The sequence below is a fragment of the Dama dama genome, chromosome 9, assembly GCF_033118175.1.
Source record: "Dama dama isolate Ldn47 chromosome 9, ASM3311817v1, whole genome shotgun sequence".
NCBI classification, from domain to species: domain Eukaryota; kingdom Metazoa; phylum Chordata; class Mammalia; order Artiodactyla; family Cervidae; genus Dama; species Dama dama.
This window is the reverse complement of record NC_083689.1, coordinates 50,947,284-50,967,263: the sequence shown is the minus strand read 5'-3', so window position 1 is coordinate 50,967,263 and position 19,980 is coordinate 50,947,284. Positions and strand designations below refer to the sequence as shown.

Below are 19,980 nucleotides of genomic sequence, written 5' to 3'. Positions count from 1 at the left end.
GCAGAGTGTGAAATGGCAGATGGATGTGGCTTTATGGTTTTCTCCACACAGAAGTGTCTTTTCCCAAGGAAGGAACCGAGTGTGTGGGAGGTACCCATCAGGGCCCCTATTTCTGGAGCTTTAATCCTCCTCTCCTGCCTTTATCAGTGGCTATAATAGGCACCTTAAAAGGCAAGCACTTTTCTCCCATTGCCAGCCCATTGTGGCTAGAATACCGAATCTGAGCAAATAGCTCTCTGTGTGTCGGTGTCTTTGAGTATTTCTTTCCTCTGGGACATATCTGGCCCCAGGCAGACTGTGCCTGACTTGCTCCTTATAAGGACTGTTCGGTTGAGGACGCTAAGCATGAATAGGGAGCAGTAATTGAATGCCTTCTATCTCCATTTCGGCTTCTGATCTCTCTCTACCTAGGCCAGTGCCATCCTGCTTGAGGACTTGTCCCCGAGCGACAGGTTTGCTCCTTCAAGACTCCAGTCCCTGACTCGATCAGCCACCCAAAGCCTGCATACTTTGAAAAGCCAGTGGGAAATTCAGTCTTCTCAAGATATAGATTACCTGCACATCTGTCAGGGTTTAGTTAAACATGACTGACTAATTCATCCTGCAGCGTGAGATGGGGATTCATTTCCTTTGCAAGTTGACTTGGCAATTTTCTCTGCTCAAAGAACATTTAGAATAGACAGTGTGCATGGCAATTAGGAAGAAATAGATGCTATTAATTTTCCATTTTCAAACGTGAGATTGACTGTGGAGCCTACATCCCATTCTCCTTGGAAAAACAGACCACAGCCTCTCCTGTTTAGAGCTGTGTAAAGTCTGAAAAGTTAGAAAAGAGAGCCTTCTATATTCCGCAGAGGCTCTGAACTGGGGCTGTTGTGAATGGAGGCTTCTCCCGAGGGTTGGTACTGGTACCTGGCAGAGACGAGCATCACTACTGTCAGCACAAGCTCCGCCTCCTCCTCCTTTCTGTGCACGTGGCTCAACGCGGGATGCTGGTCCCCAGCTTGAGTGAGCATGTGATCTCCTAGAGGCACAGACTTGCATGTCAGGATATCATGATGGACCTGCGAAAGCTGGAAATCCCAAAGGTGGCTAGCTTCATCCAGTGCTCGTTTCCAGTGTTCTGCCAGACTGGAAATGCTGTGTATCTGTGTTGTCCCAGATGGAGTCATTCACTAGCCACGTGTGACTACTGAGCAACTTGGAATGGGATGGGTGCAAATGAAGAATTAAATTTTAACTTTTATTTCATTTTCATCAATTTAAATGAAAATAGTCATATGTGGCTCATGGCAATTCTACTGGATAGCAGAGGTATCTGTGTGCCAAAACCAGGTTAGCACAGAGGTGTGCTGAAGCCAGCTGTGTGGCCAAAGCCAATTGTGTTTAGCTATATTTGTCTTTGGGGCTTCCCAGGTAGTGCTAGTGGTAAAGAACCTGGCTGCCAGTGCAGGAGACATAAACACACAGGTTCGATCCCTGGGTTGGGAAGATCCCCTAGAGAAGGAAATGGCAACCCACTCCAGTATTCTTGCCTGGGAAATCCCATGGACAGAGGAGCCTGGCAGTCTACAGGCTTTGCAGAGTTGAACATGACTGAAGCAACTTAGCTAGTATATTTGCCTTACTGGTTTTCTGAATGCTGTGACAGTTGCTCTACACTTACCTATATATCATCAATTTTAAAATAAAAATAATAGTAGAAGTAATAAAAATCATAGCTGACATATGCTGAGTAATTACTACATACCAGGTGTTTTCCTCAGCATGCTACATACCTTGTCTATTTTATAGTCACATAATGATACCTTGAGTTTACAGGTATGATGAAACAAAGACGCTGAGGAGTTAAGTGACTGGTATGAGTCACCCAGCAAGTCAGTGGTCACACTGGGATTCACACCAGGTGGTGGCATCCCAGAGCTCAAATATGCTGCTGCCTCTCCAGACAGTCCTCTGTGCCGCTTCCTGGCTGCTGTTTTCAGATCCAATCGTGTTCTGGTTGTTGGAAGCCAGGTGTTGTCTTGAGGTCATTAGCGACCTGGGTATAAGCAATGGTCACACATTCCATGCTTTACAGAGTTCAGCTATGGCTCCTGGCTGGAAGGAAGGCAGCAGCTAGACATGAGCACACTCAGGTTGCACAGACCTCGCCTGGGTCTGCTCGCCACCTCACCTCAAGTGGAGGGCAAGGCAGTCCTTTCCTGCCTGAGGTTTAGGAAGTTGGACTGTGTTCTCCATCAAGTACCAAACCCCAGGCTCAGGAAAGAGGGGCTCTCCTAAATGCAGTGAGGTAAACAGGAAGAGAGGCTCTACCTAGTATTGTTGTTTTCTGGAGAGGATTCACCCCTTGGCAGGGCAGATGGGGGCTGATGGCCTCAGCCGAGTGAAGGCTGGATGGGAGTCTGAGTGAGACCCACAAGTCATTTACCACTGCCCATGTGCCTTCTGGTGGAGAGCCTGGGTGTTCGCTGGGGTCCCTCTGCATTGACAGACTCTAGCCTTCATCTGCGTCTGGCCAGCACTGTGAGACATTCAGAACGCAGCTCTGTGTCATAATGGTGACTTGCTTGGCTTTTAGAATTTGGGAAAAGTGACAGTCGTGGGCTTCACTTTTTATTTATTGAGACTTTCTCTCCTTGGGTCTCTAATTCCTGTCCCTCCCGATGCAAACTGCTAAATGCAGTGCTGGCTGTTCTGCCTCTTGCTAGTGGCCCACTGCCTGGACCCTTTGTCAGGATTCTCAGGACCTAGAATTAGGGTGAAATCAGGCAGCAAGGGAAAGTCAGCTCCCTTCTCTGTGCCACTGTCCCTCCTTTGGGGATTCCCCTCCTCCAGTCTTAGTTCTCGCTGAGACTATCAGATAGCCTGCATCTACCCATCCAGCATCTGGAGTTTCTTGTTCTCAGAAGGAGTGTTAAATTTTCTCTGTCCTACCCTAAAAGATGAGCTGGTTAGTTAAAGATGGGCTGCAAAAAGAGGACTCTTTCAGGGATGAGGCATCCATCTGTCCATAAGGGAAAGTCAAATCAGTCTGTCCAAAGGCCGGCAAAATATGCCACAGTCACAAACCCACATGTGAGCAGTGCAAAATTGAGAGTTGCTCATACTGGGGTCTTTTGATGTCCCAGGCTGCCTTTCCCTAAAAGCATTAGCTATCCTTAAGTGTTTATCTCTTGGCATGAGTTCAGTGGAAAATGTGATCTTCTCTGGCAAACCGCAATAGCAAGTTTGATCTGGTTAGCAAAAGGACCCGTGACGGCTTTTGGAGGCTGGTATGCAATGCTTGCTTACAGAGTGCGGAGGCAGTCCACGTTCAGGTTTGCATGGCGCTGCTTGCCTGGGAGTCTCAGCTCTCACTTTGTCACACTCTTTACCTGTGAAGGCAACATCTTTGGGGCCTTTTCCCAATTGGGTAAGGAGTTACATCCTGGTTGGAGAGAAAGGTCTGTTTGGAGCATTGCATGTTGAAGGGAGAGCGCCCATAGACTTAATGTTTCTTCCATCTGCTTTTTCTCCAGCCTGCACGGACACGGAGCTGAGAAGCCTTGCCTCCCGGCTGAAGGACTGGTTTGGAGCCCTCCACGAGGACGCCAACAGGGCCATCGAGCCCACCAGCTCGGAAACAGCCCAAGGCAGTAAGACACGTTACTCCTGCTAGTTTATTTCATTTTAAACACATTTCCTCAGTTACTGACATTGACTGACCACCCTGAGATGCTGTTGTTAAAAGAAACACTAAGTTAAACGTACACAGTGACATTAAACATGCTCCAAATTCAGAAATATTAAAATATTGGAGGACAAGGAAATGCCTTAGAATGAAGAAAATACAACCGTTTAATTTTTTTAAATCGGGTTGCAAAGTTATCTAGTATTTAATACTGACTTTTAGGAAATATGTTTAAGTACATATAAAGATACAGACATGACAAACTATCATGTGTAAAATAGATAGGCAATAATATACAACACAGGGATTTAGAGCCGTTTTCTTATAATAACCTAGAATGGAGAAGAATCTGCAAAAACACTATGCTGGACACCTGAAACTAACACAATATTGTAAATCACCTACACTTCAATTAAAAGGAGTATAAGTCGTCAATTAAAAGACCATCCCCAAAAAAAGAAACACAAAAAGGCAGAATGGTTGTCTGAGGAGGCCTTACAAATAGCTGAGAAAAGAAGAGAAACAAAAGGCAAAGGAGAAAAGGAAAGATATACCCATCTGAATGCAGAGTTCCAAAGAATAGCAGGGAGAGATAAGAAAACCTTCCTAGTGACCAATGCAAAGAAATAGAGGAAAACAATAGAATGGGAAAGACTAGAGATCTCTTCAAGAAAATTAGAGATACCAAGGGAACATTTCATGCAAAGATGGGCACAATAAAGGACAGTAATGGTATGGACCTAACAGAAGCAGAAGATATTAAGAAGAGGAGGCAAAAATACACACAAGAACTATACAAAAAAGATCTTCATGACCCAGATAATCACAATGATGTGATCACTAACCTAGAGCCAGACATCCTGGAATGCAAAGTTAAGCGGGCCTTAGGAAGCATCACTATGAACAAAGGTAGTGGAGGTGGTGGAATTCCAGTTGAGCTATTTCAGATCCTAAAAGATGATGCTGTGAAAGTGCTGCACTCAATATGCCAGCAAATTTGGTAAACTCAGCAGTGGCCACAGGCCTGTAAAAGGTCAGTTTTCATCCCAATCCCAAAGAAAGGCAAAGCCAAAAAATGCTCAAACTATCACACAGTTGCAGTCATCTCACACGCTAGCAAAGCAATGCTCAAAATTCTCCAAGCCAGGGTTCAACAGTACGTGAACCATGAACTTCCAGATGTTCAAGCTGGATTTAGAAAAGGCAGAGGAACCAGAGATCAAATTGCCAGCATCCACTGGATCATTGAAAAAGCAAGAGAATTCCAGAAAACATCTACTTTTGCTTTATTGACTATGCCAAATCCTTTGACGGTGTGGATCACAACAAACTGTGGAAAATTCTTAAGGACCTGGGAATACCAGGCCACCTGACCTGCCTCTTGAGAAATCTGTATGCAGGTCAAGAAGCAACAGTTAGAACTGGACATGGAACAACAGACTGGTTCCAAATTGGGAAGGGAGTATGTCAAGGCTGTATATTGTCACCCTGCCGATTTAACTTATATGCAGAGTACATCATGTGAAATGCCACACTGGATGAAGCACAAGCTGGAATAAAGACTGCCAGGAAAAATATCAATAACCTCAGATATGCAGATGACAGGCAGAAAGTGAAGAACTAAAGAGCCTCTTGATAAAAGTGAAAGAGAAGAGTGAAAAATTTGGCTTAAAACTTAACCTTCAGAAAACTAACATCATGGCATCTGGCCCCATCACTTCTTGGCAAATAGATAGGGAAACAATGGAAACAGTGAGAGACTTTATTTTTCTGGGCTCCAAAATCACTGCAGATGGTGACTGCAGCCATGAAATTCAAAGATATTTGCTCCTTGGAAGAAAAGCTATGATGAACCTAGACAGTGCGTTAAAAAGCAGAGACGTTACATTGCCTACAAAGGTCCATCTAGTCAAAGCTATGGTTTTTCCAGTAGTCATGTATGGATGTGAGAGTTGGACTATAAAAAGAAGGCTGAGCCATGAAGAACTGATGCTTTTGAACTGTGGTATTGGAGAAGACTCTTGAGAGTCCCTTGGACTGCAAGGAGATCCAACCAGTCAATCCTAAAGGAAATCAGTCCTAAATATTCATTGGAAGGACTGATGCTGAAGCTGAAACTCCAACATTTTGGCCACCTGATGTGAAGAACTAACTCTCTGTATACTCTCTGATACTGGGAAAGATTGAAGGCAGGAGGAGAAGGGGATGACAGAGGATGAGATCACCGACACGATGGACATGAGTTTAAGCAAACTCCAGGAGTTGGTAATGGACAGGGAAGCCTGGTGTGCTGCAGTCCATGGGGTCTCAAAGAGTTGGACGTGACTGAGTGACTGAACTGACTGATACTTCAATTAAGAAATATATAGAACCATACCATTTTCACACCTGTAAGCTCTCGTGGCATGGCATATTCTTCAATTTTTTTTCATGTCACATAGAAAAAAATATGTTTCTGTGTGTATGTATACACATGCACACTTTACAGACTGTTTTATGGCCTTCTTTTATCATTCAGCAATACACTATGACTATCTTTCTATACTGTTGAGTAGTATTCTGCTTTGTAAACATGACATAGAATCTCAATATATTGATATAACATAATTCATGTAATTAGACCTTTGTTTGGGAGCTTTGAAGTTGCTCCTAATGTTCAGCTATCATAAGCAACACGGTAGCAAACATCTTTAATAACTCGGGCTTATGGACATTAGTGAGACTGCATTTTGTGTTCCAGAGATGGACTACTCAACAAGTGTTCCCTCTACCATCACCAAAGTGGCTGAAGACCATAATCTGAACCTCTCCATAAGCTGGAGAGAAAACTGGGGGTTAGGTCTGTGTGTTTGCACTTTGGTGGAGCCTCTCACTGCCTCTAACCCACAGGCCACTAGGGGGGCACTTCTGTACACTGTGGCCGCTTGGTACAGAAGGGCTGACTCAATAACACAATTGTTGAGATACATGGAGCTTTGCCATAGCCTTTTCTATGTAGTGATTTTTATTGATTTGTCAAAATATAAAAATACACGTTATTTAAAGCAGAGAGTATTTCACCCCATCCCTGATGTCACACTTGTGTGAACAGGATTTCTGAATGTAATGCTCCTGGCTTGAGCTAAGTGAGTAAGAAGTGACACTGGTAACTGCTGGAACCCAAAGTCTAACCAGCATCTGGTCTTAGGCCCAAATCAGAATATTGTTCATAATTTCAGGGTTATTCTTTGCTGTTCACAGCCACCTAGAGAATGTTGATCTAGATGACAATTCGCTCACCAGGTTGGAATTTTTACCAATTAAGGGAAAGGTCGATTCTGGGAAGCAGATGCTATATGTCCAAAGAGAGGGTCCTGGTGGTTGTATGAGTGTGAAGAGGGATGTAAGATTCTTCCCATTCATGTCAAAGGCTTCCTTGGGAGTTGTGGACAGTGGGAACCTTTCCCCAGGGATCTTCCAGGAGTGGCTGAGCCACTCGGCTTTCTGTACAGCCTTTCAATGAAGAGCAGATTGATGAAAGAGCTGCTCCTCACAGCCTCTAGTCCCAGGAGACTCCTTCTGCTGACAGCCAGTGAGCCTGCAAAATGCCTGCCCTTGGCCACAAGCAAATTGAGTCCCTGAAGAGGTTTTTAGGTGTGATGTTCTGAAACAGCTGGAATGAAGGGATATAAAGGAATGACACTGGGTTCGTCCATGAGGAACAGGAGGGAGAGACATTGTCAGCCCAGGAGTTCTGAAGGGGAAACCAGCAACCCTAGAAGTCCCATGAGTTTCGGGCCAACCAACCAGAAGGGCTAGTCTGTTCCCCCTCCATCCGTGGATAGCAGATGCAGATGCCTCTCTTTTAGAGCCTTCCAAATAGGTGTGGGTGGGCTTGACCTTAGCCTATTGCCCAATGAGTTTAGCATTTCTTTTTGGTGGTGAGTAATCAATATTAAAATTTCCCAGAATCCTGAGATGGAGACACGATCCTGGGCTGCCAGCAGTTGCTGTTCCAGACTTACTCCTAAAATGGGGAAATGGGCTCTGGCCCAAAAAGCTATGAAGAGGAAGGACCAATGGCAGTCAGGAATCATGTTCACAAATGGGTTTACTAGTCCTTCCTTTTCCACAGCTTTAGACCTTAAAGCAGCTATTGAAATGGAAATATTGACATGATAGCTAGTTAGTCCAGTGGAAAAAATGAGCAAATTAAGAACAACTCAGATCTCACCAACCAATCAGACGACAACAGAGAAATAAAGGATACCACATTACATTGGACTGTCATGTTTCCTTCAGCTCTTCTTGACTCACTCACATTCTTGAGAGATCAAGAAAGTATTACTAAAAACTGTAAGTCTGAAGAGGGGTGGCTAACATTTTTACAAAACAGCTGAAGAAAATGAGAAACTGATATAGAGAAGCTCAGTAACTTGCCCTTGCACATCACTGACCTGAATTCGGTGTCAAGCAATACAATTTTCAGTTCACTTAAATTTTATTCCTTTTATTCTTCCTTCTTTGAACCTATTGACTACTTGTTCATTGCCTTTTTTTTTAAAGAATGACTATAAGAACCAATCATAGAATTTTGTGAATATGGAGAAGACAGGCACAAAGACATTGGACATACACTGGAGTGTATAGATTGTACACTGGATGTACACTGGACTATACTTAATATATATTATACACTGGACAGACACTGGACTGTACAGTAGGTGTACACTGGATGTACACTGAATTGTACACTATACACTAGACATACACTGGTGTATACTGAACATACATTGGACTGTACATTGCACAGTGGGATGTGCCCTTGGACTGTACACCAAGTGTACACTGGACTGTACACCAGATGTGTCCAGATGTGCATTTGGGCTATGTGCCAGATGTGTCCAGCTGTGTTCCAGCTGTGTTCCAGCTGTAGTCCAGAGGTATCCAGCTGTGTTCCAGATGTGCACTTGGGCTATGTGACAGATATGTCCAGCTGTAGTCCAGATGTGTCCAGCTGTGTTCCAGATGTGCACTTGGGCTATGTGACAGATATGTCCAGATGTGTTCCAGCTGTAGTCCAGATGTGTTCCAGCTGTAGTCCAGATGTGTCCAGCTGTAGTCCAGGTGTATCCATCTGTGTTCCAGATGTATCCAGCTGTGTTCCAGATGTGCATTTGGGCTGTATGCCAATTGTGTCCAGATGTATCCAGCTGTGTTCCAGATGTGCATTTGGGCTGTATGCCAATTGTGTCCAGATGTGGCCAGCTGTGTTCCAACTATGCGTCAGATGTGCCCTAGATGTGTGCTAGACTGTACACTACTGTACACTGGACTGTACACCACTGTACACAGTACACTGGACTGTACATACTGTATGTACACTGGACATACATTGGATGTACACTGGACTGTGCACTACTGTACACTGGACTGTGAAGAAATTTAAACAAGTACCAGCATGATGTTTCCAGTACATCATGGACACACATCCTTTGAACATATATATGCAAAATGGCCAGCTCTAATGATGTCAAGATTTAGTTTCTTCGGATTTTTCCTTGAGGTCTAGACAAGATGCCAAAAAAGTTTAAAGATCAACTTGCTTACATTTTGTTACAACCAAAGAGTGATTGATTCTAAAGCATATAATATATAGCTCAAAAACAAAAAATAAAACTCCCACAACTGAACTTAGAATAGATATACTTTTTTTTACCCATGATTCATGCTTTCCAAGGAGAAAATTTGGTGATAAACATTTGTAAATGTTTATGTTCTCAGAGTTCTGGGAACATTAAAAAATAAAATTTCCCTTTCCCATGTATTAAAATGGTAATATCCTCTAACATGGATGAATATTACATAAATTATTCTGTACAAAAGTGTGGAGCCATTTAGTGTCAGAGTAAGTTATCTTCCTTTATTCAGTCGCCCCTGAGGACATCATCAATATAGAGATTGTCGAGTCATGACCTTCAGTCAAAGAAGAGGCCAGATTATGTTGCATAGTATCTCTTCTTGAGAAGGGGTGTTTTTCTAAGATGTCTTTTAAGATATCAAAAAGAATAAATTTAAAAATGAAAGAGTTTTTATATTGGAAGGGGGTAAACTGCAATAGCTAGACAACCTTTCTCAACAAATTCCACTGGGCACTTCCTGTGTGCCTCTACAGGCTGAGTCTATGAAGGAAACAAGACAGTCTTTGCTGTCAAGTAGCTAAGGGTCTAAATTACAGGTACTGAAAATGGGAGGGAAGCATAGGCTTCCATGAGAGCTCAGAGGAGGAGGTGCAACAGTTTACTGACCTCTGGACAGTGAAGACTTTTTTGTAAAGACACTGCTTTAAAGGGTGGGCATGCTTTCTTCTGTCTTATATCATGCTGGCTAAGCAGGGGTTCCTGGTGAGACACATATAATCCAATGACAGGCTATAGATAAGAACCCCAGAGGGACAATCAACCCCACCAGGAGCCTCACTGACAGTTACTGTATCACCCCTTGCGTTGCTAATCCCTCAGCTTAGCACCCAAACCTACTGGATGTCCTCAGGGTAGGAGGATCCCATGTCATGCAAGGCAGAGGCAGCCCTAGAAGAGGAGGGACCAAGAATGTAGACTCAAGGTTGGGCCACCTGAACTTGAATCTCAGCCCCACAGCTGTATGACCTTGAATAAGTAACTTAAACCTTTAACTTAAAAAAAAAAAAATCTTTAGAGAGGGTAGAGCATCATTTCATAAGCTGTTAGAAGGATTCAGTGAGATAATCAAGTATAAAATGCTTAGAAGAGTGCCTTAAGTAACTCAAAAGTGAACAATTTTCATCATTTTCTCAGGAAAATAAAACCAGTCTTAGAAATCCAGATTATGGAATAATTTGAAATGGCCTGGTGGTTTTGATTCTGAAAGAAAGATGAGTTTTAGATGTGGGGCATATCTTCTCTGGGACTTGTCTGCAGTAGACTTAATATCCCCAGTGTTAAGCCAAGTGTCATTATTTGAGTACATATAGTTTCCATTGTAGAAACAATTCTTTAAGAAAACTACCCCTCCCCCCCCACCCCTGGGAAATAAGAAAGAAATGATTGTCTGAGTCAATTTGGATTCCATATCATGTATCTCTTGAGGGGATTGCTAAAAAGAAAAAATGGAGAACAAACACAGGTATCTGGCTTGTTTTCCCATTAATGTTCAGACTTTTGGATTGAACAGTCCTTTGAGATATAATCACTGCTTCTGGATTGTGCCACCTAGTTTCATTTCACTGCCATCCTTTTTACAATAGGTTCTTTTTTGTTTTTGCAAATAATTTTTCCTCAATAGAAAAGCATAATTTGCAGTATTATCCATTGGTCTTCTTACTCACCATGCCTGTACTCCTTGTTTCAGGTATCCCTTGTTTTAAGCAAGTCTGATAAATTCCTATTTATGAATTTCTAATATCTTTGTATTAGATGAAAACTCCTATTTACATCACAGATAAATTAGCATTGGGGATTTGTTCCCGTTAGAACACATTTTCCTCAAATGCTGACTTCCATTTTAGTGCATTTTAAATTGTTTCATTTAAAAACCAACCACCACCACATTTTCTGGTAGAAGGCTGCCAAGAATATACCTGGGGAGCGGGTGGGCCCTGGGGCTCCCTTTGGAACAGAAAGCTGGGAAGCCAGCCGGGCAGGAGAGAGCAGGCTGAGACATGTCCTTTCCATCGCAGGGTTTGACACCAGCATCCTGCCCATCTGCAAGGACTCCCTGGGCTGGATGTTCAACAAGTTGGATATGAACTATGACCTCCTGCTTGACCACTCAGAGATCAACGCCATCTACCTGGATAAGTACGAGCCCTGTATCAAGCCTCTCTTCAATTCTTGTGACTCCTTCAAGGATGGCAAGCTGTCTAACAATGAGTGGTGCTACTGCTTCCAGAAGCCTGGAGGTAAGGCAGGAGGGAAGTGGGGCCCAGTGGCCAGGGTCGCCATGCTGGGTAGGGAAAGGCCATCTATCATGCACTGGGGCAGAAAAACACAGCTAGAGAATAGCACATTCCTCCATCTGATGGCATGCTAAAAGGCTCATTTCTCTTAATTGATCTCCACTTTCAGCATGGTAGAGAAAGCCCAGGAACATAATCAAGGAATGTGTTATTCCAGTCCTCCTTTTAGGAAAATCTTTTAACCTTTGTGCCTCAGCTTTTCCATCTGTAAAGTGGGTGTAGAAACTTGTTACATAATTTCTAAGGTCAGTGTAAGATTCTTAATGTCTTTATTTTTTATACATTGTCTTCAGATTAGGTTCTTGTGTGTTTGTTTTTAGTAGGGACTCTATACAAAAATATTAGAATTGTTCTAGTCATATGTATTGCAAATAGTTTATTTTCCCCCTAATTATGACTTAGTGTGTTTTTTCTAAGAAGAAATTTTAAGTTTTAAGATAGTCAAATTTCTGTCTATATTTTAGGAATTCTTAGAACCTATACAGCTTATGTTAAGCTTACATAGGTATTTCCCACTGTGAGATAGTAAAACAATTTCCTTTTGTTTTCTTTAGTCCCTTTGTGGGGTTTTGTTTACTGAAATCTCTTATCATTTTAGTTTTTGTGTGTGTGTAGTCAAGCAGGGTCCCTATCCTTGGAGATGTCTCACTACTTGCCCACTTGTCATTTACTGACTAACCCATCTTTCCCATACTAATTTGAAATGCTTCCTCTATCATTTATACAACTCCTATATATTCTATATATGTCTATTTCTGGGTGCTCAGCCCTATTAATTGACATGTTTTATTATTTAGTGGTCCGTTCTCTCCTCTCCTTCATGGATCACAGCCTTATCATGGCAAAGGCACTTGCATCACTCAATGAAGCCATGAGCCATTCCATGTAGGGCCACCCAAGATGGATGGGTCATAGTGAAGAGTTTTGACAAAACATGGTCCATTGCAGGAGGAAATGGCAATCCATTCCAGTATTCTTGCCTAGGGAACCCCGTTGACAGTATGAAAAGGCAAAAAGATATGAGCCCCCCAGGTCAGAAGGTGTCCAAAATACTACTGTGGAAGACTGGAGAGAAATTACTAACAACTCCAGAAAGAATGAAGCAACTGGGCCAAAGCAGAAACAAATGCTGAGCGTGGATGTGTCTGGTGGTAAAAGTAAAGTCTGATGCTGTTAAAAATAATATTGCATAGGAAACTGGAATGTTAGGTCCATGAATCAAGGTAAATTGGAGATGGCCAAGCAGGAGAGACTGAACATTGACATTTTAGGAATCAGTAAACTAAAATGGACAGGAATGGGCAAATTTAATTAAGATGATCATTGTATCTACTGCTGTGGGCAAGAATCCCTTGGAAGAAAAGGAGCAGCCTTCATAGTCAACAAGAGTTCAAAATGCAGTACTTGGATGCAACTTCAAAGGCAGAATGATCTTTATCCCATTCCAAGGCAAACCATTCAGCATCTCAAAAATCCAAATCTATGCTCAAATTTCTCCAAGCCAGGCTTCAGCAATTTGTGAACCATGAACTTCCAGATGTCCAAGCTGGTTTTAGAAAAGGCAGCGGAACCAGAAATCAAATTGCCAACATCTACTGGATCATTGAAAAAGCAAGAGAGTTCCAGGAAAACATCTATTTCTGCTTTATTGACTATGCCAAAGTCTTTGACTGGGTGGATCACAATAAACTGTGGAAAATTCTGAAAGAGATGGGAATACCAGACCACCTGACCTGCCTCTTGAGAAACCTGTATGCAGGTCAGGAAGCAACGGTTAGAACTAGACATGGAACAACAGACTGGTTCCAAATCAGGAAAGGAGTACGTCAAGGCTGTATATTGTCACCCTGCTTATTTAACTTATATGCAGAGTACATCATGAGAAACGCTTGGCTGGATGAAGCACAAGCTGGAATAAAGACTGCCAGGAAAAATATCAATAACCTCAGATATGCAGATGACACCATTCTTATGGCAAAAAGTGAAGAAGAACTAAAGAGCCTCTTGATAAAAGTGAAAGAGGAGAGTGAAAAAGTTGGCCTAAAGCTCAACATTCAGAAAACTAAGATCATGGCATCTGGTCCTGTCACTTCATGGCAAATAGATGGGGAAACAGTGGAAACAGTGGCTGACTTTATTTTTCTGGGCTCCAAAATCACTGCAGATGGTGATTGCAGCCATGAAATTAAAAGATGCTTACTCCTTGGAAGGAAAGTTATGACCAACCTAGACAGCATATTAAAAAGCAGAGTAATTACTTTGTCAACAAAGGTCCATCTAGTCAAGGTTATGGTTTTTCCAGTGGTCATGTATGGATTTGAGAGTTGGACTATAAAGAAGGCTGAGCACCGAAGAGTTGATGCTTTTGAACTGTGGTGTCAGAGAAGACTCTTGAGAGTTCCTTGGACTGCAAGGAGATCCAACCAGTCCATCCTAAAGGAGATCAGTCCTGGGTGTTCATTGGAAGGACTGATGTTGAAGCTGAAGCTCCAATACTTTGGCCACCTGATGCGAAGAGCTGACTCATTGGAAAAGACCCTGATGCTGGGAAAGATTGAGGACAGGAGGAGAAGAGGACGACAGAGGATGAGATGGTTGAATGGCATCACCGACTCAATGGACATGGGTTTGGGTGGACTCAGGCACTTGGTGATGGACAGGGAGGCCTGGCGTGCTGCGGTTCATGGAGTTGCAAAGAGTCGGACATGACTGAGTAACTGAACTGGAACTGGATGCCCCAACCCACTGATACCTAAGAAGCTGAAGTTGACCAGTTCTATGAAGACCTACAACATCTTCTACAACGAACACAAAAGAAAATGTCCTTTTCATCATTGGGGATTACAATGCCAAAGTAGGAAGTCAGCAGATACCCAGAAGAACAGGCAAGTTGGACCTTAGAGTACAAAATTAAGCAGGGCAAAGGCTAACAGAGTTTTGTCAAGAGAATGCACTGGTCATAGCAAACACCCTTTCCCAAGAACACAGGAGACAACTCTAAACTCTACACATGGATATTACCAGATGGTCAATAGTGAAATCAGATTGATTATAGTCTTTCCAGCTGAAGATGAGGAAGCTCTATACAGTCAGCAAAAACAAGACCTGGAGCTGACTGTGGCTCAGATCATCAGCTTCTTATTGAAAAATTCAGGCTTAAATTGAAGAAGGTAGGGAAAACTACTAGGCCATTCAGGTATGATCTAAATCAAATTCCTTATGATTATATAGTGGAGGTAATGAATGGATTCAACAGATTTTATCTGGTGGACAGATTGCCTGAAGAACTATGGACAGAGGTTTGTACCATTGTATAGGAGGCAGTGACCAAAATCATGTCCAAGAAAAAGAAATGCAAGATGGCAAGGTGGTTGTCTAGGAGACTTTACAGATAGTTGAGGAAAGAAGAGAAGTGAAAGGCAAAGGAGAAAGGGAAAGATATACCCAACTGAATGTAGAGTTCCAGAGAACAGCAAGGAGAGAGAAGAAGGCCTTCTTAAATGAACAATGCAAAGAAATAGAGGAAAACAATATCATCGGAAAGACTAGAAATCTCTTTAAGAAAACTGGAGATATCAAGGGAATATTTCATGCAAGGATGGGAATCAAAAAGGACAGAAATGGTAAGGATCTAACAGAAGCAGAAGAATTTAAGAAGCGATGACAAGAATACACAGAAGAACTTGACAAAAAGGTCTTAATGAACCAGATAACCATGATGATGTGGTCACTCACCTAGAGTTGGATATCCTGGAGTGTGAAGTCAAGTCGGTCTTAGGAAGCATTGCTGCCAGTAAAGCTAGTGGCAGTGATGGAATTCCAGCTGACTGATTTAAAATCCAAAAGTTGATGCTGTTAAAGTGCTGTACCCAGCATGTCAGCAACTTTGGAAAACTCAGCAGTGGCCACAGGACTAGAAATGGTCAGTTTTCACTCCAATCCCTAAGAAAGGAACTGCAAAAGAATGATCAATCTACCATATAATTGCACTCATTTCACATGCTAGCAAGGTTATGCTCAAAATCCTTTAAGGTAGGCTTCAATAGTATGTAAACTGAGAATTTCCAAATGTACAAACTGGGTTTTGAAGAGGTAGAGGAACCCGAGATCGAACTGCCAACATCTGTTGGATCATGGAGAAAGCAAGGGAGTTCCAGAAAAACATCTACTTCTGCTTCACTACTTTGGGCTTCCCTTGAGGCTCAGCTGGTAAAGAATCTGCCTGCAATGTGGGAAACCTGGGTTCAGTCCCTGGGTTGGGAAGATCCGCTGGAGAAGGGAAAGGCTATCCACTCAGGTATTCTGGCCTAGAGAATTCCTTGGACTATATAGTCCATGGGGTTGCAAAGAGTCAGGCATGACTGAGAGACTTTCACTTCACTACTTCACTGACTGTGCTAAAGCCTGAGACTGTGTGGATCACAACAAACTGTGGAAAATTCTTAAAGAAGTACCAGACCACCTTTCCTGTCTCCTGAGAAACCTGTATGTTGGTCAGGAAGCAACAGTTAGAACTGGACATGGAACAATGGACAATTTTTCAAATTTTTCAAAATTGGGAAAGGAGTACAACAAAGTTATATATTGTCACTCTGCTTATTTAACTTATATACAGCATACATCATGAAAAATGCCAGAGTGGATGAATCACAAACTGGAATCAAGATTGCTAGGAGAAATATCAACCACCTTAGATATGCAGATGATACCATTCTAATGGCAGAAAATGTAGAGGAACTATTGATGAGGGTGAAAGAAGACAGTGAAAAAGCTGGCTTGAAACTCAACATTCAAAAAACTAAGATCATGGCATCCACTCCCATTTCTTCATGGCAGATAGAAGGGGAAAAGTGGAAGCAATAACAGATTTTATTTTCTTGGGTTCTGAAGTTGCTGTGGACAATGACTACAGTCATGAAATTAAAAGATGCTTGCTCCTTGGAAGAAAAGCTATGGCAAACCTGGACAGCATACTAAAAAGCAAAGACATCACTTTTCCAACCAAGGTCCATGTAGTCCAAGCCATAGCTTTTCTAGTGGTCATACACAGATGTGAGAGTTGGACCATTTAGAAGGCTGTTGTTTTTCAGTCACTAAGTTGTGTCCAACTCTTTGCAACGCCATGGACTGCAGCATGCCAGGCCTCCTTGTCCTTCACCATCTCCCAGAGTTTGCTCAAACTCATGTCCATTGAGTTGATGAGGCGATCCAACCATCTCATCCTCTGTTGCCCCCTTCTCCTCCTGCCCTCAATATTTCCCAGCTCAGGACCTTTTCCAGTGAGTCAGTCCTTCACATCAGGTGGCCCAAGTATTGCAGCTTCATCTTCAGCATCAGTCCTTCCAGAGAATATTCAGGGTTGATTTCCTTAGGGATTGACTAGTTTGACCTCCTTGCTGTTCAAGGGACTCTCAAGAGTCTTTTCCAATACCACAATTCGAATGCATCAATTTTTTGGCCTTCTTTATGGTTCAACTCTCACGTCCATACATGACTACTGAAAAAACCATAACTTTGACTTACAGATCTTGGTTGGCAAAGTGATATCTCTGCTTTTTAATATGCTGTCTAGGTTTGTCATAGCTTTTTCCCCTAGGAGCAAACATCTTTTAATTTCATGGCTGGAGTCACCATCTGCAGGGATTTTGGAGCCCAAGAAAATAAAATCTGTCACTGTTTCTACATTTTCCCCATCTATTTTCCAAGAAGTTATGGGAGTGGATGATATGATCTTAGTTTTTTGAATGTTGAGTTTCAAGCCAGTTTTTTCACACTCCTCTTTCACCCTCATCAAGAAGCTCTTTAGTTCCTCTTTGATTTCTGCCATTAGAAAAGAAGTCTGAGGGCTGAAGAATTGATGCTTTCAAATTGTGGTGCTTCAGAAGGCTCTTGAGAGCCCCTTGGAAACCAAGGAGATCAAACCAGTCAATCCTAAAGGAAATCAACACTGAATATTCATTAGAAGGACTGATGTTGAAGCTAAAGCTCTAATACTTTGGCTACCTGATGCAAAGAGCTGACTCATTGGAAAAGATACTGATGCTGGGAAAGATTGATGGCAAAAGGAGAAGGGGGCAGCAGATGATATAGTTAGATAGCATCAATAACTCAATGGATATGAATGAACAAACTCAGGGAGATAGTGAAGGACAGGGAAGCCTGGCGCATTGCCATCCATGGGACCGCAAAGAGTTGGACTTAGTGACTAAACAACAACCACAGCCTCCTACCATTAATCTTTTTATCAGAATTTTCCTGAATATTCTTGTTTTTATGTTTATTGTTGTATATCCTGTAGGTTTGAACTCTTTGAATTTTATAATCAGTTTATTCTGTTTAAAAATCTTACTGGTATTTCTTTAGAATCAGACAAAATTAGAGAGAGTTGAGAGCTATATAATATTGACTCCTTTTATCCTAGAACACTCTTTGTCTGTTAACCAGTGGAGCTATAAGTTTTATTCTCACAGATATACTTCCTTTGTGCTTATTATTATTGCCAGTGTAAACAAAATCCATTTTTCTCATTTTATTTATGATACTTATTCTGGTTGGCTTCCTTGAATTTTTCAGGTGTGCAGTCATATTATCTGGAAAGAGTGATAATTTTTTCTCTTTTCAATTTTTATACCTCATTTATTTCTCTTTTCTAATCACATCAGCTGGCCCTTCCAAATCGATGTTAACAATAGCCATGATTTTTACTTCAATAGGAATGCTTGTAGTGGTTCATCATTAACCGTAATGATAGTTTTGGGCTTGAGTTCATAGAAAATCATGTGGTTTTAGCCCCAGAGTCCAGGTGGGGGCTGAGTGAAGCAACGTCTTAGATCTAATGATCATCTGGGGGTATAATGCCAGGCCCCTAGAATGAGGTGACTGCATTAACCAGAGGTATGTAAGTGCCCTGAGAATCAGAATGTTGTGGTCTTTGTGGGAAGACTGTGAGCAAATAGCAGAGCTTCCCAGGGCCATTGCATCTGCAATGGCAGGTCATGGTAAAATTTAAGATTAGTGAGATCCCCCTTCTTTTTGCTTGGAGTGGAAGTCAAAAGGGTACGACACACTTCCATGTGCCCTCTTTAGCCATGTGGCTCCCACTCTATCAGCCCTGCACTTGAGTTTGTTTGTAACGGCATTTGTTTTTTAAATGAAGACTTGGAGGCTGAGCATTATAGAGAGACTGGTCCAAAGTATTAATACTTAGCTAGGAGGTGGCAGAATCCAGAGTTAAGGTATTACTCTTCTATACTCACTGCTTCTCTATATCTCTTCTCTACCTTCAGAGTTGTCCTTAGAGACCTATGTTTGACTTTCCTGGGGTAGTGAGTCATGAAGTCAGAAGTAGCCATTGTAATCCTATTTCTATCCTGCAACAAGACATGGGATAGATAAAGTTTTTGTCCCAGTCTGTGGATTCAGCACATGTACCCACTAGTAACCTTTCATCCTGGTTCTCAGCTCATATAATCTTGGCTAACAGGAGACTTTTTCTTATATGCTCAGTCGCTCAGTCACTCAGTCGTGTCCAATTCTTTGCAACCCCATGGACTGTAGCCAGCCAGGCTTCTCTGTCCATGAAATTTTCTAGGCAAGAATACTGGAGTGGGTTGCCATTTCCTACTCCAGAGGATCTTCCTGACCCAGGGAGCAAACCTGAGTGGTCTCTTGTGTCTCCTGTATTGGCACACAGATTCTTTACCACCATACCACCTGAGGTGGTAAATATGAGGAAGTAAATAATGAAATCACCCTATTAGACAGTTGATATCTGCTTAAACTGGTGGTGAGAAGAAAGATTCCTATACATGCAAATAGCCCCCAAATACTATTTTAAATACCTAGTGGTATAGGATGTTTTTTTTAAAATTAGTAACACTAATGGCCTGAATTTGTTTTGCTGCAAAGTAACAGCAGATGGAGTAATTCCACTCCCAGGTGTGTCATTGTCTACATTTCACGTCAAGAGTGAAACCAATCATTAGAGATTATATCCCTTACCATCTGGAAACTGACTTTCATAAATTATTTTTTAGGTCTCCCTTGCCAGAATGAAATGAATAGGATCCAGAAGTTGAGCAAGGGGAAAAGCCTGTTGGGTAAGTACCATTTCTTGCTACTCATTTAAACAACTAATTAAACCATCCGTGTCTTGTGTAATATCTAGCACAGCAACCGTTATTCAATTAGGGACCAGTGCTTTGTGAAAGAAATGCCTCATTATACCCAAGACAAGGTTCTTCTAGGAAGCTGGTAATATGCCACAGGACATACTCTTGAGGATCAGAGAGCTGGCTGAGAAATGCTACATGCTCCGTCAGTTGGAAGAGAG

The 19,980-nt window shown here is 42.2% G+C and overlaps 1 protein-coding gene across 2 annotated transcripts in view; it reads left to right on the top strand.

The window, feature by feature from the left end:
- The window catches only part of SPOCK1 (SPARC (osteonectin), cwcv and kazal like domains proteoglycan 1), a 566,336-nt gene that overhangs the window by 530,531 nt on the left and 15,825 nt on the right, over window positions 1-19,980 (top strand). Inside the window, exons 7-9 of one of the 2 annotated variants that reach the window (XM_061151353.1) lie at window positions 3,522-3,638; window positions 11,370-11,591; window positions 19,685-19,747. In XM_061151353.1, coding sequence (XP_061007336.1) covers window positions 3,522-3,638; window positions 11,370-11,591; window positions 19,685-19,747 — 402 coding nt within the window. The remainder of the gene's footprint in view (window positions 1-3,521; window positions 3,639-11,369; window positions 11,592-19,684; window positions 19,748-19,980) is intronic. The other variant, XM_061151354.1, reaches the window with a different exon arrangement.